Source organism: Cydia fagiglandana, chromosome Z (genome assembly GCF_963556715.1).
Source record: "Cydia fagiglandana chromosome Z, ilCydFagi1.1, whole genome shotgun sequence".
In the NCBI taxonomy this organism is placed as follows: domain Eukaryota; kingdom Metazoa; phylum Arthropoda; class Insecta; order Lepidoptera; family Tortricidae; genus Cydia; species Cydia fagiglandana.
In genome coordinates, this window is record NC_085959.1 from 26,472,041 (window position 1) to 26,495,558 (window position 23,518).

Sequence of the window (23,518 nt, forward strand, 5' to 3'; positions counted from 1 at the left end):
TTAGTCTTGTTATTTTTTATCATTATCTATTATAAAAGTATCTATTTTAAGATGTCTTATACGTGCGTCAGTTGGCGAGAATTCGCAATCGCTTCAGCTTCCATCAGCGGCGTTATTAGTGTCTCCTCCTTGGGGACCTTTCGTTAAGTGTTGCCTTCAGTGTCACTTTTACTTACGAGACGTTCCCAACGGCCACCAGAAGCGGGCGCTGCAGCAGGAATAAAATTCCATCTGATTCCTTTGGTCGCTGCTTCTTCTTGAATGAGATGGGAAACGGAATGCGATGGTGGACTTTATTAATGAAAGGGGAATTTTATCTTCGATATTATATTTAATTATGTGTTAATATCTACAATGAAGAAGAACTAATCTAAACTTGAATACATCTAATACGCCCCGAATCGATTCTAATAATATATGATATTGGTAATCAGTTTGGCTAATAAATAATAATTATTATAGTCCTATGTACCACACCAGTAAAACTGTTAATGAGAGAATCTCTTTTCGGCGCTCGCACAGCATGTAGGCATTGACGCTTTAGAACGTTGTGGAATTTAGAGCAGACTTATGTTCCGTAAATCCATGATCATCGAATTGTATTAGTACTAATTCATACGTGATTATTGCTCCCGCCATCTGTAAATAGAAAAAGTTATTCATTTAAAATTGGGTACAAATATATCTTAAAGTAGATTTAAAGTTAATAAGTAGGTATTCAGGAAAAGCTATCAACTGTTTTTATTTTAATCATATCCAATGTAATTATAAGAAAATTCTGTCGAGAGCCACTTATGGCTCTCCTTCTAAAGACCTGTACACCTGCGTGGATAAACACTAGAGCCAGTGTTATGTAGTTTTGTTTGGATTCTTATAAATACACATAATCAAAAAAATCTAACTATAGGTAAATTGAATAGTACTTACGTACTTGCAATAAAATTGTTCTGTTAAGAGAAAAAAATCCCAGTCCCGTTAAAGCAACATAATCTTTACTGAGTTGATTTTGTAACCTCACAATCTAGAAATAAATTCAGATATTTAAATACAAATCGGTACACAATTAACACGCATAATATACCATAGTAGCTTCACAATGTGTAGGTAATAAAGCTGGCCGCTAGTTAAGCACCTCCCTACCTTATACCTATATCTAACAGGTTCAAAACAACAGTAACGGCCCCAGGAATGAAAAGGTAATATATTTTTGTTACCATTATAAGTCTCTTTATACGGAATATCTCGAGCTCCTTGGTAAATGAAAACATTGTGAGGAAACCCGCGAAGATATTCATAGGTAGGTGTACCAACCCGCATTGCGCTTGTGTTGGGGCTATATAGTAATGTCGCGTTAAAATTGACTGCATTGGGTACTGCACGAAACGACATAAAGGTAATTTCATCAAGCAATTTATATTGAATTTGTCGTTTTCTTCAGTTATCACCTGCCGTTAAATACATCCATCTTTGCAACTTACCTCTACATTGTAGTAGTGTCTGTCACTAGCATGGAGGTGCCGGAGAGCTTTCGTGGAGTGCACGTTTATATCGGCAGCCGCGAGCACGACGCAACTCACTCTGACGCATAGCCACACCAACGACACCACGTAGTACAAACGTTTTATCACATCTCCAGAAAGTCCTTGTCTGAAACATAATTATAGGTATACTTATTAATATAATGATGTTTAATTACATTAATTTAATGTTTATTTATAGGTAAGTCAATATGGTTTTCAAACAATATATTGTTATTCGAAATGCCCGCCTTTAGCACACTACGAATTCAAACGAATCTGCCACTCGTTTATAGATTTACGCACTGTCTCTGTTGGGCATGCTATGAAGGTACTGCTGCCTTCAAAGATTGATTTTTAAGAATCGATATTCGCATGGCATTTAGATCAGACCTCTAACGCTGATCACAATTTCTAGTCCATGATAGAAGTGCAAAATGGTGAAAACACTAGTTATTCTGTCCTATACAATAGTTACTTCAATTTCCACAAGTTCTAGTAATATGTAAGTTACAGAGTAGGTAGTACAAAAATTAGGTAAGTAAGTAGGTATAATCAATTGTAAACATTACATTTGGCCATAAAAGAGGTACTCACGTAATCCCTAGAAATAACTGTAGACAAATGAAGTAAAAATTGACAAGGTTAGAGAGCAGGATGAGTCCGCCCAGTGACTTATCCAATCGGCGAACGAGCTGGGCCTGCTTTACATACGCCTCACGTATTCTGCGCCACGTTTGCCCTTTACTGCACTCATCATGCTACAAATATACTAAAAATATTAATATAGGTAGGTATGTACAGTCAGTACAACCAGTATAAAGTTTTTATTCTATATAAGCACACCTGCATACATATTTGTATACAGAGATGCCAATCTTTGCTGACCAAACCTACCGCCTACAAATAACATTTATATCCATGGGTATGGTACATTGAATGCAATATGAACCCAGTCAACCGGAGGTCAACAATTAATGGTTATAAGCAAGTTTTCTTTATTTATTCAATATATTATATCAAAATTCTATCAATAATCATATATAATCAAAGTGCTGTAAATAGTAACCCTGCTCTCCACGGCCTATCATAATTCAAAGTGGAAAAAGGTTTTTAAATGTCTTGTTTGGAATAAATCATCGACCCTGCAGCTCGGACCTGGCTCAAAGCGACTATTTCCTTTCTCGCGAGCCACTTTGAGGGAAACAAAAGGGTTTATTTGTCCGAAAAAAAGCGGATAGCACTATTTGCAAGACATATCAAGTGCATACCTACGCACTAAATTAGACACGACAGGTATATTTATAAGTCTACATACATATTTATAATTATATCCTAAAAGTCATTCTTAAGTATGGAATAAATGTCTTTACCGGGACTCGTGTGCAGCTTCATACGCGGGGCCATTATCTACGAGGCTACGGTACTGTGTAATTAGGTAATTATTAATTGCTTACCTACGTGAATTTAAGTAAGTAGGTTCAACAACAACAACACAATCGACTGGTTAGATCATTTTCCCAAAACCATAATTTACCTGTAGCATAATTTCTATTTGCATTTTTTCCTATTCTTAATTTACACCAGACGCATTAATTCCTAACATGGTTTTTCCATTCGCATATTTTCCCATTAGACAATTTAGCCACTCACAAATATTTCTTACGGCGTTTATTCTATAATCGTTTTTTTTTCTTTTAGACCTATTCGCTGTCTATTTTTTTTACACAAGCCTCATTTCTCAATTCACATTTACCCGCTCTTGATTTTTCTAACACGCGTTTTCAGTCTTTCGGTGTAATTTTATCAACCAATTATTATACAGGATGTTTTTCCAGCGTGTAGCCATATTCAACGAAGTGATTACTTAGGTCATATGAACTGAACAGCTTTTACTATGAGGCCAATCCTCAACTCTCAAAAAAATTTGCTTTCTCATACAAAATATCGACGTCCGATCAGTTGAAATGTATGAAACGTCAAAAAAGTATGATTATAAAATGACTTCCCCATACATAATGTCGATATGTGATCGGTCGGTTTGTATGGGGAAGTCAAAATGTTTAACGATGTTTCGGGGTTGGCCCCATAGCAAAAGCTGTTCAGTATGACCTAAATAATCACCTCGTTGAATATGGCTAGAAGTTGGAAAACAGCCTGTATACATATAAACATGCATGACTCAGGAACAAATATTAGTATTTAGCTCAAAAATAAATGTCCGTACCAGGATTCCAACCCGGTACCTCCAGCTACGTAGGCAGCGTCACTGTCACTACTACCAACTAAGGAGGCCGTAGAGATTGTATGATTAAGATTTTAAGATGATTGTGCTTAATATATAAATTTCTAGTGTCTTGTTATAATATTATGTTGTTACGTTATGTAAATGAATTTTATTTACTGATACTCATTCCATTAAAGAGGTTTACTATTCAAGATAGTGCCGTTTGTTTATTAGATTGACACTAAAAAAAAGGAAACTCTAGATGTAGACAGGTGCCAAATGTGCCATAATTATATCACAATATAATTATTATATCACAATTTTAATTTGCAAAAATGTCTGCTTCTACTGAAACAAGTTTTATTCGGAGTAGTCATGGTCGCGAGATTTTAATTAAAGGTGGACATTGATATTATTTGAAGTATACAAATAAAAGTGGTTCCTCGAAATGAATCTGTGCTACACCGAAAGATAGCAAAGGGGCTTGTAATGGAACTATTTTGGTGAACGATACAAGGTCTGCTATTATAAAAGAAAGGACTCATTGCTGCCCTGCTGACTTTCTGAGCATTGATGTGGAAAGAAAAATTGATAAGTTAAAAAAAAAGTCATTGAGGATTACAGGCCGATTCCGACATTATTTCGAGAAGAGATGAGTAATTTAAATACAACACGAAGAATACACAGATAAATTGCCGCCTTTCTTTAGAAAACGAGATGCTCTATACAGAGCACGGCGTAAATATGCAGGAATCACAGCCTTCAACTCTTGTGAAGACGTAATTTTACCCGATGATGTCTCATAAAATTTAGACGCTTTAACCAAAAAGGTGTACTTGTGCTTATAACACCTAATGCAAGAGATTGGATCAAAAACGTGAATACTTTCTTCATGGATTTTGGGAAAATGATCTAACCGGTCACACATTCAACTCTGTTTAACAAACAAAAAATAGTTTTAATGTCTAGAATAAAACTACATCATCAGTATATCTGTAAATATGATCAGTAAGAACTACTGTAGCCACAAACCGGTGTGGATTTTGAACGCATTTCCAGATGCTTACAGGGTTCCAAGGAAAATCCTTGTTGGGTGTAGAGAACTTGGCAACGTATTGGTTAAGTGTGTTGTATCGAGAAGTCAATCCCATGCTTATTAATACTATAAGTATATCTTGATAGTTCCAGAGGATCGTAGCTATTTTGCTCATAAAGAGAAGCGGTACGGCAAACCATATCGAATAATCCGCTGAAATTAAATGACATTATTATTACAAGCGCACTGTTAACTTTTAATCTTACACAAATTACCCAAATTCCATGGCATTAATCCTATTAAAACTTACATTACAACTACATTATTATAAGAGACGTGAGACAGAAGTTTTGGTGGCAATAACGTTAATTAACTAGGGATATATTTCCGATATTAAATTTATCGATAATGGAATACTTATTTCGAAATGACAGGGCCAGCAAAATATTAATCATTACAAGTATTCCACCAAGTACAAGAGTAGCTGGGTAACAAAATGCCTCCTGAAATGTGGGGTTCGAAGCAAGGAGCTGATGGAACCCTTGATCCAATTACCGCAACTGATCCTCCAGCTCCTGACACCGTGTTGAATTATATTTTTTGTCGCTGCAAAAGTGATTGCACAGGAAAATGTGGATGTCGAAAGGCCGGGATTAGGTACGTGCAATCAAGTATGCATCGGATGCTCAGGTTCATGTGTACGTGTACCTGTACATTTTCTAGAAAGAGAAGACGAATATGTCGATGTAGACTACGAGTAAAATAATAAATTATTATTACATCTACGTTTTAAATTATTGTTACACCGTGTGTACAGTATGAACCCGAGCATAAAGACGATCTGATAAGTTATTTTCTATTTTTAAATAAAATTTCTAAGCGTGTATTCCGTTTTTATAAGGCGGCAAAGCAAATCTTTACAATAAGCACTGAAATGCCAAATCACAAAATGGAAATAATTGTACTCATAATATTAATTTAAAGACACATAATTATAAATATTAGTATTGTGATCTTACTTCTGAGTAACAAAAATCCATGAGACATCAGTGTGTACCGCTTTAGTACAAGTGAAGGCGGGCAGTCGAATCCAACTTGTGACATCATGCTCATGGCGTGTTCCACTGCAGAAAATGACGAAATGGACCAGTGTGATTCGTAAGGAAGAACTGGGGCTCAAATTGACGGAGATACTGAAGTATAAAATCAAAAACCGAGAGTTGGAGTCGGCCTCGCCCCGAGAATTCGGTGCCATCACACAATTTTACAAATTTTACAATGTAATGAATTTAAAACATCAGTATGTTATTCTTTGTAATCAATTAATCATAAGCCATAGCGGTTTGACGATTTTTCATTAAAAGAAAAAAAGTAGGTATTCTTAAGGACTGTTCAATTTACTAAGCGGACACCCAAAAACTCTTCAAAACTATTGATAAACAATTGACGGCGATGACATTAGAAAAGCTATCATCATCAATTGGTACATATTTGTTCTTCCAGTGTCGATTATTTTTCACGATGGAACGTATTAACTTGGAAGATAGCAAATCAATTGTGTAAACATGGTGTACCGGGCAGTTTTCTCTGCGAAAAATCGCAAATAAGCACAAATGTTCAAAATCTGCAGTGGTGCAAATCATCAAAAAATTTGAAGAGCACCACAGGCTTGAAGATTTACCGAAATCTAGGCATAGAAGCGGTCCGGCAAATCCTCAAGCCGAGGCGGCGAAAAAGTCCTGCGGCTGTTAAAATGGCGGAATTATTTATCGGATCGCGAAATAGATAAAAAGGTAGTAAGCGTTAGGCGGACCTAGCGATGGGCGAGTCGAGTTATCTGATTCGAATAATCCGAATCAACCTACAGATGAGTTGATTCGAATCAAGACTATTGGCAATCCGAATCAACTCGGCCACTAAACTGACTGGTAACTTGGTATCCGATCCGCTGACTCGGCGAATGAATCGCCAATTCACCAACTCTCCGAGCCGACTCAACGCTACGCTAAGGCCATTCAAAAATAAACCTTAATTCGATAGCCCGAAGGTTCTTTTTACAACAACTGCCGCTTGATTCGCCGTTTCAATCCGAGTTGACTGGTACTATGACCATTCAAAAATAAACCTTAATTCCGTAGCCCGAAGGTTCTTTTTACAACAACTGCCGCTTGATTCGCCATCCCGAGTCGAGTTCACTGGTAGTATGGCCATTGAAAAATAAACCTTAATTCGGTGTCCTGAAGGTTCTGTTTACAACAAATGCCGCTTGACTCGTTTGCTGCTCCGCGGCCCGTGACCTTGTCACGAACCACGCAAACCGTCGAGTCGAGTCAGTTCGAATTTCAACTCGGATAAGTGGCCGAATCGATTCGAATGATTCGAATCGAAAAAAAGTGGACTCGTCACATCGCTAGGCGGACCTACAAAAAAAATGCCGATGAGAAGTCAGATCAGAAATCACGGTCAAAATCTTACTAAAGGATAAATCTCGTTGCATTTTAATGGACGATAAAACGTACGTCAAATTGGACTGTAGTACATCCGCAGTACTACAATCTAAGGGAGCATTTGCCGGATGAGGAGAAAACCATAAAAATGGATACATTTGGGAAGAAAGTCCTTGTTTGGCAAGCAATCTGTTCTTGTGGCCTTAAGAGCCAACAGGAGTGGTCATTTCTCCATACAAACGTACTCGACTGGTTCCTCCGTGGGTTTTGATGACAGAGTAATGATTTTTTCAACACAGATTAATATTGTCAGTATCTGTGTCGGACCGTTTTGCTTTTTTTGATATTTATATTTTTTAAGGCGCTAGAGCCCTTCAAAAATGGCCAAAATGGCCACATTGACTATGCCGCAATGAGAGGCGTAGTATTCCATAGTATATATTAATATTCCGTTAGCGAGACGGGTATATTTACCTAAAATATTTAAAACTCAGCTCCTGTTTCGTCTTAAGAGTGCTTCCTATTTTGCAACATGAACCGTAGGAGACGATATTTACAGAAAAGAGTGCATTCAAAAACGACTACTTGCTATCTATCGGAAGCATGACACCCCGCCTTTGTTTTAGCCAGACTGTGGAGCTACTAAAATCATCATTGGCCTGTCACATCAATAAGATGATGGTTTAAACAGCGTCTACTAAAATCAAAAAACATTGAATTCGTCCAAAAGGAAGACAATCCACCAAACTGCCCGGAGCTCCGTCCGATCGAACGGTACTTTTTTGTTATTTTCATATTAAATATTATGCTGTGTTTTTATTTTACTAACATTCAGCCAAATAAAAGTATATTGCCGAAAAAATATATTGCTATGCTATTTTTAAGTAGTGTCCGCTTAGTAAATTGAACAGTCCTTAGTTAAAAATTTTAAGCTGACCGTTTGGAACTAGGAGCTCTAAACAGTCTTAATCAGTCAGTGTAATAAAATCATGCCTACGTTGTTTTATGGGTAATAATAATAAAGAATTTACGAGTAGGTGTGTGGTTAGGTGAACTTAAATATGTTTTTTTTTGCTTCATGGTACGAGAGTTCAAGTTCTAAATATTGAAATATCTAGTGACGGTATCTGCAAGATCCCATATTCAATGAAGTTTTAAATAAATGGAACATGAAAATCCCGGAAATGTACAAGGAAATTGTTACCTAAATGTTATTTCTGCGCGAATCCGCAGACGATTCATGAAATTATTTTTCGAGTCACAATATTTTTTTTATAATAATTTGATTTTGAATAACGATTGTATTTTTATAACCGCGTGCCAATACTAAATAAACTATGCTTTACGAGTATATCAATCACAAATATATGATAAAATTCAACACACACAGATCACAAAGAAAGTGAACCTTAAATGATTTCTGGCAATGGGCAATTTAATGTTGGAAAGGCAAAGTTGTAACTTTTCATGGCACCAAAACGTATAGACATTTTATCTCTTCGAATGCGATACAAAATTAGTACGACAGGTTTAGAATACAAATCACATTTTTATTCTTTACCGTTAACCACAGTGCTTTCATCAGCTCAGAAGCGTTAGTCTGATGAATGTCCACTTACCAACAACACAAGTTACCATCACAGACGTTACTGTGATCATCCGGGTTTTTATATTTTTATCTGATGAAACGTTAATTGCTATACTTCGATCGATTGAAGCCCAATATAAAGCTATTGTTTCCCATGACGAAGACAACTTCCAAGAAAGAATAAGTGTAGTTATCGAGGAAGCGTAGAAAGTTGCTCCTGCTAGCCGCGCAGTTACACTCCCTGGAAATATAAGTACTATATACAACTTATAATTATAATACCCAAACATACTGTTGTGAAATAAAACATGGAAATCACTTTTGATACATGTATTATCATAGAAACACAATTTATTTGCAGCCGTACAACATGCGATGGCCATGATTGTTTGAGAAGGACGTTAAAGAAAAAAAGTGTTGCCAGGACAGTTTGGCCATAGACAAAATAAAATTAAATCTTTATGTTTTGTTCGTGAACATAGTTGGGGCGGCCAATGCCCAGAAAAATTAAAACTTAAAAATTGCACCATAACAATATGCTTTAAAAATACCTTAATTAGTTAACATTAATTGGTAAAGGACAGAGCTTCCTATATGAGCGTACAAATATCTTTCCTGATCCAGCCATTTTTATTTCAGCTACCCTAACTCTATCATCAGCTCCGGGTATTACTTTTACTATTCTAGCCATAGGCCATTCAAGTGGAGCCGTATTTTCTGCCCTTACAATAACGAGGTCACCCTCTTTCAAATTCGGCTCTACATGGTGCCATTTTGGGCGATTTTGTAGTTGGGTGAGGTAATCCTTTGACCATAACTTCCAAAAGTCTCGTTTTAATTTCTCTACAATTTTCCAAAATTTTAATCTATTTACATTTACATTGGTATGATCAACTTCCGGAAGGCTTGTCAAAGGTGCACCTAAAAGGAAATGCCCAGGTGTTAAATATCTGTAATCGCTGGTCTCCGCACTTATTGGCAACAAAGGCCTAGAATTTAACACCGCTTCAACCTGAGTGATCACTGTATACAATTCCTCAAAGGTAAGTATTACATTTCCAACTACCCTTTTTAGGTGATATTTAAGGCTTTTGACACTTGCCTCCCACAGACCTCCAAACTCAGGAGAGTAACTGGGAATGAACTTAAATTGTATATAGTTGTTGCAGCAAAAACTGACAACCTTTTGTCGGTGAGCCTCTGTGGAAGTCAAGTCATAAAGCTCTTTTAATTTATTTGAAGCTCCTTTAAATGTCTTGGCATTGTCTGAAAATATTTGTTTAGGAACTCCTCGCCTAGCTATAAACCTTTTGAGGCATGCCAAGAATGCTTCTGTAGTTATAGACGGTCAAGCAAATCTTGTCAGTAGAAAAAGGCGCGAAATTCAAATTTTCTATGAGATGATATCCCTTCGCGCCTACAACTTTCAAATTTGCCGCCTTTTTCTACTGACAAGATCTGCTTGACCGAGTATAAGTCACTTACTAATTCTGCATGTACTGCTTTGGTAGCAAAACAGACAAATATAGCTATATAAGATTTGGTTATTAATGGTTTTCTGATCCTGCCTACCTTCAGGTTAAATGGTCCGCAGAAGTCTACTCCAGTAACTTCAAAGGGGCGTGCAGCTGTTACTCTTTGAGCAGGTAAGGAACCCATTAATTGCTTAGCAGCTGCAGCTTTCAGTTGAAAACATTTGACACATTTTAATAGTACATTTTTAACTTGTCTGATGCCATTTACTATGGAGTATTTTTGGCTTAATGGACTTAGCACTAGTTTGGCACCAGCATGTAATAATCTTAAGTGTTCCCTATGTATGAGTAAGCGGGTAATGTGGCAAGCTTTTGGCATTATAATAGGATGCATTTTGTCATATGAAATATTACTTGCATTTTGTAACCTGCCACCAGTCCTTAGAATGAAATTTTGATCTAGGAAGGGGTGTAAGCCACTTAAACCAGTCTTGATTGGAATGTCTTTCAATAAACAGTCAATTTCTTTTGAAAAGAAGTGTCTTTGGGTTTGTCTTATTATGACAATCATAGAATTATTTAAGTCTTTTGGTGTTAGAGCACCAGTAATTTTTTCAGAGGGTTTTTTACAATTATTGCAAAAGCGGAGCATATAGGCTACAACGCGTTGAAGTTTATTGATATCTGAATATTTATTTAATAAATCTATGCAGTCTTTATTATTATCATTATCTTGGTTAATTTGTACTAACACAGTCTTTATTGGTAACTCATATTTAGTAGGACACGTTTTTATATCAAAATTTGGATCCAATAAACATGGTGGCCCATGAAACCACAAGGCCTGAGATTTTAGTTTCTCTGGAGACAGCCCTCGAGATAAAAAGTCTGCGGGGTTCTCTGAAGTTTTGACATAACTCCACATAGCGGATCCTGTTAACGTATGTATTTGTTTTACCCTGTTATATATGTATGTATTACCTTTAGGTGGATTATTGATCCATGCAAGAACAATTTGAGAGTTGAGAGTCACTAAACAATATTGTGTTGTGCTCAAATCGAGAACTTAATGTTTTGCTGACCTTGTGCACCAATTTAGCTAATAGCAAGGCAGCATTTGCCTCAAGCTGTGGAATAGTAAGTACCTTACCGAGGGGTGCAACTCGAGATTTAGAGCACAGTAGATCTACACTGACTTTATTATTTTTATCTGTTACTCTTAGATATAAGCAACAACCATAGGCCTTAAATGAGGCATCTGAGTATCCTATCAGTTCTACTTTTGCAATATCCTTTACATTTAAACATCTTTTTATTTCTATTTTATCCATGTCATTTAACTGTTTTAGATATTTTTTCCAGGTGTCAAGCTGCTGCTCAGGTAAGACAGAGTCCCAAGAAACCTTTAAAGCCCATAGTTCCTGCATGAAGATTTTGGCCGACACAATGATTGGATTAATTAAACCCAGCGGATCAAAAATTCTTCCAATAAAGCTTAGAATAGTTCTTTTAGTTTTTAATTTATTCTCATCTTCTTGTGGGCTTTCAAATGTAAATGAATCATTATTTATATCATATTTAACCCCCAAGGTTTTTATCACATTATCTTTATTAAGATCCAAATGATCAAAATATTTTTGTTCCGCAGGTATATCTGAAAGTACCTCATCAACATTTGAGCACCATTTGTGCAATTTAAATCCGCCTAATTCTAATAGAGATATAAGCTCTTTTTTCAGGTATTTTAGAGAGTCTACATCATCGGCACCGCCGATAACATCGTCAACGTAAGTATTTTGCCTTATAGCCTTTGCCGCCAAGGGATAATCCTTTTCATACCTAGATGCAAGCTCTATCAAGCAGCGTGTGCTCAAGAATGTAGATGATTTTAACCCGTAAGTAACTGTCTGCAGCTGCAAGCACTGAATAGGCTCAGACAGACTGTCACGCCAGAGTATGTTTTGTAAGCTTTTTTGCTCATCATTTATAAAAATGTTTCTAAACATTTTTGCAATGTCGCATATTAACGTATATAGATACGTGCGTGAAAGAACTAGTATATCGAAAAGTTCATTTTGGACCACTGGGCCATTCAGCATGACATCATTTAATGATTTATTCTTTTTTGTATTCATGCTACCATTATATACTACTCTTAACTTTGTAGTTTTACTAGCTTCATTTAACACACCATGATGTGAAAGAAAGTAGACAGCACCATTATATATGTCATAGTCATTTATATCTACAATCTTGGCATGCCCCAATTCCAAGTATTCTTTTATAAAATGTTTATATTTTTCGAAGTAATGTGGATTGCTTTTAAACTTTCTTTCCAAACATAGGAATCTCTGCAGGGCAGCAGAGAAGGAATCGCCGAGTTCAAGTTCACTCATAGGAGCACTCAAGGGTAAGTCCACTTGGAATTGATTATTTTCTAATTTTACTGTTTTCTTAAATATCTCCTCCGCTTTTATAAACTCACTAGATTGCTTATTTTTGTCAATATTTATTGCAGGTTCTCCAGGAATTTTCTCGGAGAGCCAAAATTGTTCCATGATTTTTTCTAATTCATTATTTCTGTTTCCACAGGCAACAAAATTTGATACCAGAGTGGCATTTGAGATGCGGCATGAAGATTTCAAGCAATCCACTTTACCTCCCACAACATATCCAAATACAGTGTTTTGCAATGTTGGTCCATTTTCCAACTGTATCATACCATCTAGGAGCCCACTAAAGTATATGTCTGCACTCAAAAGTATATCTATCTCCGATGGCTCATTGAAATTCACATCTGCCATTTGAATATTTTGCGGGATTTTTATGTTTGAGACATCTACAGGATGTTGTGGCAATTGTTCAGTTATTTCGTCAAGTAAATAGCACTTGACTTCGCAATTCACATTGTGTACGCATGAATAAACTTTTACATCAAAATATTTTTGCATTTTATTTGTTTGCTTATTAATGCCAGTAATGTCTGAATTTTCAGTTTTAGCTTTTAAGTTCAATTTATCAGCTAACTTTTTTGTAATAAAAGAAGCCTGGGAGCAGCAATCGAGGAGTCCCTTTACAATATGCTCATGACCATTTGTGTCATAAAGCTTGACCTTTATAGAAGGTAACAAGATGTTTACACATTTTTAAATATTTGAATGGCAACTGACCATTGGTTCAGCAGCTGTGCTTGAAGATTTGTCTTCATGTAACAGGGTATTGTGCCCTTCTTTACAAACTTTGCATTTAAAATTAAATTTACAATCATTTTTATGTTGTTTTAGGCACACATTACACAAATTGTTTGATTTTACAAATTCTAGCCTATCTTTCACAGGTGCCAATTGAAATTTTGCGCATCCATATAGAGGATGCTGTTGTTTGTTACAATATGCACAAGGACTGTTATAGCTGCCTGTGGCTACATTTACAACTTTGTTATTGCTATTTGGTTTGTATTGAAACTTAGCTTCTTGAATAGTATTTTTCTCCGGTGGACTGTCTTCCAGCGCCATAGCACGCTTTTCCAAAAAGGCTATAAATTCAGCCATAGTTGGCATTTGATCCGGGTCCACACGGTCTAAATGATACGCGCGGTTGGTATATGGATCCAACTTTCTGGTTAAAATGGATATTAACAGCATATCCCAGTCCTTGATGGTCTTCTGCAAATTTTTCAGTGCATATAATTGCTGTTGTATTTGGGAAATAAAAGCCCTAATATTTGCAGCAGTCCCTTTTTGCATAGAAGGCATATCTAAAAGCACAGCAATATGGTTGCTGATAAGGCGTGGTTTGTTATCAAACCGTTTTTTCAGTAATTCCATCGCCTCATGGTATGATTCGTTTACAATGGGTAAGTTTACTATAATGCCTAAGGCCTCCTCAGTCACATACTTTCTTAGGTAGAATAACTTTTAAACATCAGACAGTGTTTGGTTTTTATCAAATGCCGCACAAAAGAGGTCCATGAAAGGTTTGAATTTTGTGAAATCCTTTCCACTGAAGTAAGGGATATCTATATTAGGTATCTTAGAGCTGTGAGAAGTCTGTGGATTTTGTGACTGCTCACTCTGTGGAGGTTTCAAAGCTTTCATGGCCCTGTCTAAAAGACCTACAATTTTAAAGTATCTGTTCTCCATGACCGAAACGTCTTCACTATCACTTTCATCAATAACTAATATGTCTATATTCACTGATTCGTAAGTTTTAAATGTACTTACAATACTTTCTTTTCTAGCTTGTAACTCGCCTTCAGTGGCGGTGTTGCAGTCACTAGCAAACGTTTCCGCTCTTGTGATGGCACCCTTAAGCGCACTCCGCTTAGCCTTCAATCGTTTTAGTTGTTCCTCCATTGCAGCTTTCTCCTCTGGAGTTATTTTGAAATAACAAACAATCTAAATTCTATAAATAGCCTCTTCGACGATGTCAATCGCACGTCATTCTGACATTTGTGTCATCCGTCCAGTCTGACGTTTTCTCACTGTTGCCAACTTGAAGCACGAAGAGCTGTCATTGAACGTCACTGCCAAGATCGCCGATTTTGAACCGAGGCGGGAACGAGCCGCGGAGAATGGCCGCCGACTTCCCGGAAATGGTCTCGAAGTTTCGTAATTTTCGTATGGACAAAGTATGGATATAGCCGTACTTGTAACAATTTATTGTTTAAATCACTGTTATTCACTAGAGGAATGCTTCACGGGCCGAAACGAAACACAGGCGGAGCCGAAAATTATAGATTTTCTGACAAATACTATCACGCCCGGCACTTTACTTGCACACGCGAATTGTTCAATATTGTTGATAAACTTCACTGATTTATTGTTTTTTACGAAGGACCACGTTCCATGTTGTGAAATAAAACATGGAAATCACTTTTGATACATGTATTATCATAGAAACACAATTTATTTGCAGCCGTACAACATGCGATGGCCATGATTGTTTGAGAAGGACGTTAAAGAAAAAAAGTGTTGCCAGGACAGTTTGGCCATAGACAAAATAAAATTAAATCTTTATGTTTTGTTCGTGAACACATACACACTTTGTCAATTAGGTAGAAAAAGGCGCGAAATACACAATTCTCTATAAGAAGTCAATACCTACTACGCGCCTACTTTTTTTTAGTTTATAGCCTTTTTCTACTGGCAAAGTGGGTGTGCCTGAGTATAGTTAAATATAATGCATATCATATATACTGTACAACAGACAGGTACCACCAATGTTGTAATACGTACAAGAATGCAAGTTTGCAACCCAACAAAATGTAAATTTGATGTAGGCATCCCCTTTTTTCGGATTTCGGATTATGGTAGCTGAGTTATGGATTTATAAACCTGGTTAAACTGTTTTTCACAGTTTTTCCCAAATATCCAAATTTCTTTCACGACATTAATTAAAAATTTCTAAATACTTACTATGACCTTCAATATCAATAGATAATCCAGCAAGTGCTCTAACCACACGCCAAATAGCAACGCCTTCTATGACTCCGAGCAAAAGCAAAATGCAAAGCCCAAATGTTTTCCACAAAACATTTCCAGAGCCAGCTACACCAAACCAACGTGAGAAGCGGAATATTTTTGCCATTATCTGTAAAAAATCCTAAAGAAAAAAATGTTACGGATAGAGAATGTTAGAAATGAACACACACACCAAGGTGTTCTACGTAAGGAAGCAAAAATAATTAAAAGGTCTACTAAAACTACTTTTTAACAAAACGAAACATAGTTAAGCTCGGAAGATGACGGAGGCGTTATAAGGCGGTTGGCCACAATTTCTAGTTGGCGAATTGTGATCTAATATAAAGATGTTATTCGGTTTTTAAATATATAACTTTATATAAAGTCATTTCCCGTCAAAAAAAGGTGCCTAGTGAGATACATCGAGGGAGACCACTGTAACTCTGTATGTTTCTGATGGCCACAACCATTTAAAAAATACGTTCGATAATTTTATAAGAGCTTTAATTTATGTATGTGGCATTTTAAGGCTACTAATTTACAGGACCGATAAACAAAACATGCTTAAACTCGGTTTTCCGTACAATCGTAGTTACGCTCTCATTTTAAAACAACTAGCTAGATTGGTCTGAAACCTTGTACACTATATATATATAAACATTTATTATAGTTTAAATAAAATACAGCTAACTTAAATTATTCATATAAAACTTGATTTGTTCTATTTTGTTTGTTTTATAAGCTGGATGGCAAAGCTATATAAACTAATTACATACATAGATATACCTCATGTCATTGTATGTGCAATGATCCATTACAATCCAATACGTAGGTAGTTTTAAAATGAGAACGAATCTCCGTTTTTATCCCTTTGTAGGTGAAATTCGGCCGAGTTTGCTACGGACTTGGAACAATAATAGTATATTTTTTTAGTTTATAATAAAAATATTTGTACTTATAACAAACTTTTCGATCAATGTAGGTGTTTGGAATATTAGCCTTGTGATGAACATATTTGTTCATTTGAAAATTAATTCATAAGCTGTTTGAGAAAAACATAGCTACTTTTGACGCGTAGTCTAATTCGCTACTTTTGAGACTGACTATAATATGTAATCACTTACATCATGGAAGCATTCATAAGGCAAGTTCTGTTTTTGGCTTTTTTGGGCTTGGAGTCGTTTTCTTTGTTTCATAATGACTGAAAATAAAATAGAATAGTGGCCTATTTAATTTTTATAGACGAATGTTTTTTTTAAATATTTCTATATAATCCATCTTTAACAACGCTCATGATATCAACTAAATTTCACAAACATATTAATAAAAAAATTACCATTTATCGGCATCTGAATATCATGATTACGAATGTGGGCGTTTTCAGAAATAAATATCGAAAACCCGATTCTCACAGATCCTGGTGTTTTTGGGTTCTTTCAACTCAGAATTACTAGCATATTCAATTCTGATGATAAAATAAAATGTCCCAAAAATTTGTATGAAAATTGTACATTCCACTACGCCACGCACATACAAGTGAAACATTTTTTCATACTATAACGTGACGTAATGGAATGGACATTTTGGGACATCTTTTTTTTTATGGTGGGATGGAGAATGCTGTCGATTCTGAGTAGAATGAGCCCAAGAACGTCCAGATGTGAAAGAATCAGGTTTTCAATATTTATTTCTGAAAACGCCCATGTATAAGATAATAAAATTTTGTACTGTAACTTATAAAGTGCATTGTTGCCGAGGGATGGAAAGAAAGGCATTTTCTGACGCCTAATAAATGCCAGGCCGAGGCTTGCCGAGAAATCTAAGGAGATGTCGTGTAATGAATCATTCACTCAACAAACAAACAACACTCTAGTGTGTGCGTGTGCATGTGCGCGTGCGCGTGTGCGTGTGTCTGTGTGTCTGTGCGTGTGTCTGTGTGTATGTGCGTGTGCCTGTGTGTCTGTGTCTGTGTGCGTGTGCGTGTGCGCGCGCGCGTGTGTGTGTGTTTGTGTGTCTGTGTGTGTGTGCAGGTAAATAATTCCATAATACCCATCCGAATCAACAAACGAATTCAAGTAATCAAAAACACTCTAAACGAAATAGTATGCGAGCACGCGAAATTTATGAACGGCTCCTCAACTGCACTACCGCGTTGCTCGCGCGCTCGAGCGCTATTTTAAGAATAGCCGACCGTGTACACTGAGTACGTCACATGCATAGCTGTTGTAGTATTCCAGAAATTTGGCTTGTTTCAATCATGACGTGTTTTAATTGTCTCTTTCTACCCTACTTCCTAAATCGACATCGAATAAAAATATTTCATTTCTAATAATAGTAATACTTACTAATTCGTACAATAAAATTGATGTTATGATGACGACCACTACGAACAGGTACCGTTTTACGCTTTCAGTGCCTGCACAAGAACAACGTTAACACCGCATTGAGGTTTGGAAATGTTTATTTCATGGAATATATACCTACACCCTGCCAACGTGAGTGAGTCATCGAAAAATATATTTAAGTAACCGTAAATTACAATTCATATCTTTGGTAGCGATCTTAATTGACTTTAAGTACATAATAGACAGCTTATATTTATTGTTTTATGATGGATAGATTGGATAGGTATAAATGAAGCTGATAGTGTCGCGTTGTAAAGCGATCGAGCCTGCTTGCGAGGCTAACTAATAGCCAAACACAAAGAAACCGTAATTTGTCTCTCATCGATTTTTAAACCTAGGTCAATATGGCAATAGGGTATTATCTCACGCGATCTCGTTCATGCGCGATTATCCCACAAACACAACACAACCATTACCGTAAATGAAAATGACACACAACATGAATAATTGTTTTTTCACCACACCAGCAGGTAAAGACTCGCTTGATTGTTCAAAAAGTAATAAGAAAGGAGCATATTATATGTATGTATGCATATTAATGGAAATTTTGTGTTGTTTCCTTATGTTGGCTGGTAGAATTAATAAGTTTGAATTACAAATAATTAATAACATTAATTTTCAATCGATTTGCTTTGATTATGTTTGATATTTTAAATTAGTATTGTCCTTGTATTGGTGTGGTGAAAAATTTTGTGTTTCCCTCGGTTGCAAAATTTAGGTATTTTACCCATGTATCTTGAAACCCTCTCAACGCTCAAGATTCCATTTTTCAGACCACGTTTTTGGCTACGCTTGTGGTTCAATTTAAAAGAAAATATGTGTCATTCTCATTCTCAAACAGCTTATGGGTCAATATTCAAATGAGTATATTTTGCTGCCCCAGGGCTAATATTCAAAATATCTACATTGGTCGAATAGTTTTGTTACGAGTTTGCGTAGGTATATTTTATAATAAACTATTTATTGTAGGTAATATTGTTCCAAGACCGCAGCAAGCAGAAACTAAGAAAGACTTGGGATAGTCCAATGGGGCCTTTTGTAGACTATAACAACCCCCTAAAATACTCCACTTATTATCTCTACTTTAACACTCATTAATTAGCAAATCTAAATTACCTGTATCTACAATAAATTAAAATGGCCATAAAGAAAGTTATGATCGTCTAGTTAATGGAAGGACTCCTAAGTTATGTGTAATAAACCAGATTCTTTTTACATTAGAAGGATAAGTTAGCCTGTTAAAGAAATCTAGAATTAATAATTAAAAACAAGTACATGTAAGAATCTTAAGATTCTAAAGATAACTATGTTAATGTAGTAATAAGCAAATGATGGTAAAGTTTTATATGATCCCAAAAGGGAGTAAATTTGTATAAATTAGTTTAGCTTAGGTACACAATAAAAATAAAAAGATATGAATAATAGTTTTTTACATAATTGGGGTAATGCCTTCTACCCACTGGAAGCTTGTTATAGGAATATATATCATCTATATCAATTCTCCAGCTGAAGCGTGTGAGTAATTGAAGTTGTCGGACTCAATTTTTATATTCTTAAAATTGAGTAACGGTTCCTTAGAACATTTATGGAGAGAAACTCTATACTAGTGTCATAACACTTTTGTGAGCACTAGAACTAAGTACTACAAATAAGCAATTTACTTAAGGAACACTTGATCCCTGAAATAAATTTTGAATTGTGGGATATTTTTATTACAACCACTCCAATCTTTCTCGTCGGGATGAAGACGGCTTCTAATCCTATTTTCATTCTAGCAAAGAAAGCGGAAGATCCCTCAGGATAATCCTAGTTGGACCTTTATCATACAGTCATCTTTTAATTCTAACCAAAATCACTCTAATGAGTATAAATCCATCAAATGGCATGTCCTTAGACTCAGATTCCTTCAAGTAAAATAATGTTAGACAGGCCTTAGCCTTTATGGAAATATTCAAAATTCCAGACTATAAATTCCATAGGCATGTAATGATACCACATTCCACGTATAGCGGACCACTGCCTGACATTGTGTTACACATAGTCAGTGCCAGAATTGTCTATTATCCTGAATAGTTCATTTCATTTTATATAAATTGATAGAAGGAATTATTGCTTCCAATTCATGCCATTATCAGTAAAATATACAACAAACAATCTGCTTTATGCAGATTGAGCTCTTGATTTTATTCTCAATCTTTCAGTGATAGAAATGAAAACCTACCATAATTACATGGCCTAAGCAATGAGAGATGTGAATTTAATTAAATCTCCAAGACTGTTCTTTAAAAGTTAATGATTCTACAGATATGTATCTAACAAATTTCACTATAAATATCAAAATTTAATCATAAGGCTATCCCACTTTTTTGTAATTATGGAATTTTACAAAAAAGTACTCAATGAATAAAGGAATTACTTCTAAAAGATAACACTAAAAATGATTCTATAATTTAAATAAATTATATATGTTAAATCAAAATGGTCTTATTGTCAGAGTTTCACTAAACCTGTTATGTAATGGAATGCCAAAAATTAGCCAACTCTAATTTCCCTTTTCGAAAGCTAGCTACGAGAGGAAATAAGTATACATAATTTAAATATATAAAATTTATAGAAAATAAATAATTACATTTTTTTTTATAATAAGCATATTTTAAAATTGTCGTTTAATTGTTTTAGAATGTAGATGGAATTTGAGCAAATAGCTCAATAGGTTAATGAAATAATAATTGATAGAGGATAATGCAGATGTTAAGTAAAAGCTTAATTCTGAAAAATAAACGCTCTGAAATTTACACAAAATTAAAATCATCTTGAAACGTAATCGCTTTCAATATCTATTTTAAACGCTCTTAAATATTTATTTTATCTATAACGCCCTAAAACTGAATAAAGATATTCATAATCCTGAAAATAAATACACACAAACACTCACTACATAATTAAATCGTTATCTTTCACTTCCTGAAAATTAACACAATAAGGGTCAATTGCATGAAACTGTCTGTATCGTTAAAGAGTTCTCTACATTTTTTTTATGTACGAAAAGTTCCTTAGTAAAGTGCCGAGGTGAACCGGCTGACGAAGATCAGTCTATTAAACGTGTTTCGTGCAACTGGCCCTAAATTAATCACAGTTTCTCTAACTAATCTCTTACCGAATCAGGATCGCTTCGTTTCTCGTACCACTCCAAATTCTATGTCAATCTGACTTACGTTAGTATGCTAATACTTCCCTACTTAAAAATGGCAATCTGCCTGACAATCACTTCGAATCAAAACATAAATCACTTCTGAAACCACTGTTTAACCAAAAGACTTCGTTGTCATCGTTATTCATATCCGTCCCCAGTTAAACAGCGTTATTAGGGTTAGTACACAGTTATATTTTTGTTAACCCCTTACTGCATGTAATAATAAAAAAATATTAGTTGAAATTTCAATTGGTCCCCTTGGTCTTTGCCGTCTCTCCTACCGTAGCTCTGCCTCTCAGCCTCCTCCTATCTCCTTGCAGCTGGCTCCGACTTCAACAGCTCCAGACCGAGCTCAATGCCTCACGGCGCGATGGCAGAGCTTTCTTTAATTTTTAATTATTAATTTAATTTAATTTAAAGATACTAAAGATTAGACTAGAGCAAAATACCGATATTCGCTCGGACAGAGTTTCACCTTACACGTCTGAATTTTCAAAATTGAATGATCCCCAAATTTTAAATTACTCCCCTTTTATAGCTAATATTTTTCTATTTCCCAGACTAATCCAATTCCTACCTTAATACATATGAGTTATGGTTCATTTTTATCCAAACGGTTAACAGTGCAAATAGTGTTAATAGAGCAAATAGTGAAAATAGTGCAATTAGTGCAAATAGTGTTAGTCATGCGCAGTTCGATCCTTACGGCATTGGTCGACAACCTTTCAGCAGCTAAGGGGCTTGTAGTAATTAATGATATAAACGCGTACCTCCTGTTTCCGATCTCTGATTACGCGGATACCAGTTACAAATTTAAATTTCCCAATAAAATTTATTATTTATTTAACGGAAACAGTGGGGAAGTTGTAGATGCGCAATATTTGTACTAATTGGTGGAAGTTGACTTTAATAAATTTATTAAGACATATGATGACAATACTGATTGAAACTACTTCCATTATTCCATACAGAGATTGAACCTTCTGTTTTATCATGGTAATTTCGCCTATTTACTTTCACATTAGAAGATTTTGCACATTACCATTATCATAGTCTTGACCTTAACCAATCCAAGTCTGCACCGCAGATATTTGTTAATGACCCATTCCCATATATTTCCAAATATCCTTTCGTATACATAGAAAACTCCCACGATCTTGTAACATACACACATGACCACCTCATGTTATACAAATGGTCCCCATCGGGACTCGATCCCGGAACCTCCTCGTAAGACTGATTTAATAAATGATTAATTTATCAAATATTAATCATTTATCCACAAACAAAACTCTCACAGAGGTATTTACCATTTTCCTTTTTTGGACATATGTTTTTCGATTTGTCTGAGTACAATGCAAATAAATAAAATAGCTAATTAGTGTAACTTCCTTATGATAATTTAATTTTTTTTAACTCTATTTCTCCCCAAAGCTGACCAATTCTCCCGACATTCTAGTGTAATTTTAAACATATGGCATCCCCAAAATCCGCTTCGAAACTATGGCAACGGCCTTGACCTACATTCCCCAACACACGCCTGATATCTAGATCGCATTCCTTTCATTTTTACTGATTATGTAAATTTTTATAACATTGTATTTATGTTTTAGAGTTTTGCCGACTTATTTAATCATAAAACTATATTTATATAAGCTTATTTATGGGTTTGCGATTATTTACTGTATGATGATGCTTTTCCTAGATATTAGAATAAAATTGTCCGTTGACTTACTGACAAATTTACCAATATAAATGTTGATTATATACATACACTAAATTATACTTGTTATATACATATAATTTTAGTTAATATCTGTACAGGAGCCCGTGCGGTCTGTTACAGCTGCCCCCACTTGCAGACGTAAATACAAAAACTAAACGATTTTTGTATTGAAGTCGAAATGAAAAGCCCCTATTAATATTCAGTTATTGAAATTTTTAATCCCTCTTATGTAGATGTGGTGTGTAAATATGACCAATACTTAAAAGAATACTTATTATACAGTGTGAATTGTAAACCTAGTGGTTTTCCTGTTCCATGAGTCAAATTATCGCCAGCCATGAATTTTCATTCCAATAAAAGCATTTGGTTGTGAATCAAATGTACCCTAGTGGTAAAATTTTTGCATCTTCATTTGAGATCTAGAGCCACATTGTTCGGCAGG

At 35.4% G+C, this 23,518-nt stretch overlaps 1 protein-coding gene and 1 long non-coding RNA gene across 5 annotated transcripts in view; one reads left to right on the top strand and one right to left on the bottom strand.

The window, feature by feature from the left end:
- Nucleotides 1–323: 323 nt before the first annotated feature.
- LOC134678185 (gustatory receptor 5a for trehalose-like) lies at nucleotides 324–18,428 on the bottom strand. Of its 4 annotated transcripts, XM_063536643.1 has the most exons (11): nucleotides 18,237–18,428; nucleotides 18,098–18,168; nucleotides 16,877–16,953; nucleotides 15,708–15,894; nucleotides 8,847–9,056; nucleotides 5,800–5,904; nucleotides 4,812–4,993; nucleotides 2,115–2,278; nucleotides 1,479–1,647; nucleotides 932–1,021; nucleotides 324–639 (listed from the first exon to the last, which is right to left on the bottom strand). In XM_063536643.1, the coding sequence occupies exons 3-11, from the start codon at nucleotides 16,946–16,948 to the stop codon at nucleotides 541–543; spliced, it is 1,278 nt and encodes a 425-aa protein (XP_063392713.1). In that variant the 5' UTR covers nucleotides 16,949–16,953; nucleotides 18,098–18,168; nucleotides 18,237–18,428; the 3' UTR covers nucleotides 324–540. The 4 variants fall into 4 exon arrangements, with proteins under 4 accessions (XP_063392713.1, XP_063392712.1, XP_063392710.1 ...); XM_063536642.1 differs by having other exon boundaries at nucleotides 18,098–18,428; XM_063536640.1 differs by lacking the exons at nucleotides 18,098–18,168; nucleotides 18,237–18,428 and adding an exon at nucleotides 17,802–17,913.
- A 196-nt stretch (nucleotides 18,429–18,624) lies between these two features.
- The window catches only part of LOC134678822 (uncharacterized), a 39,385-nt gene continuing 34,491 nt past the window's right edge, over nucleotides 18,625–23,518 (top strand). Inside the window, exon 1 of the long non-coding RNA XR_010100247.1 lies at nucleotides 18,625–18,679. This is a non-coding gene — a long non-coding RNA (uncharacterized LOC134678822). The remainder of the gene's footprint in view (nucleotides 18,680–23,518) is intronic.

What these genes read in the sequence shown, in the direction of transcription:
- LOC134678185 (XM_063536640.1), bottom strand. An exon ending in AGGATTTTCCTTGGAACCCT is followed by an intron (nt 2,279 to 4,811) that starts GTAAGCATCTGG and finishes GTATATTTGTAG; the next exon opens with CATGATGAGTGCAGTAAAGG. An exon ending in CAGTTATTTCTAGGGATTAC is followed by an intron (nt 1,648 to 2,114) that starts GTGAGTACCTCT and finishes ATTATGTTTCAG; the next exon opens with ACAAGGACTTTCTGGAGATG.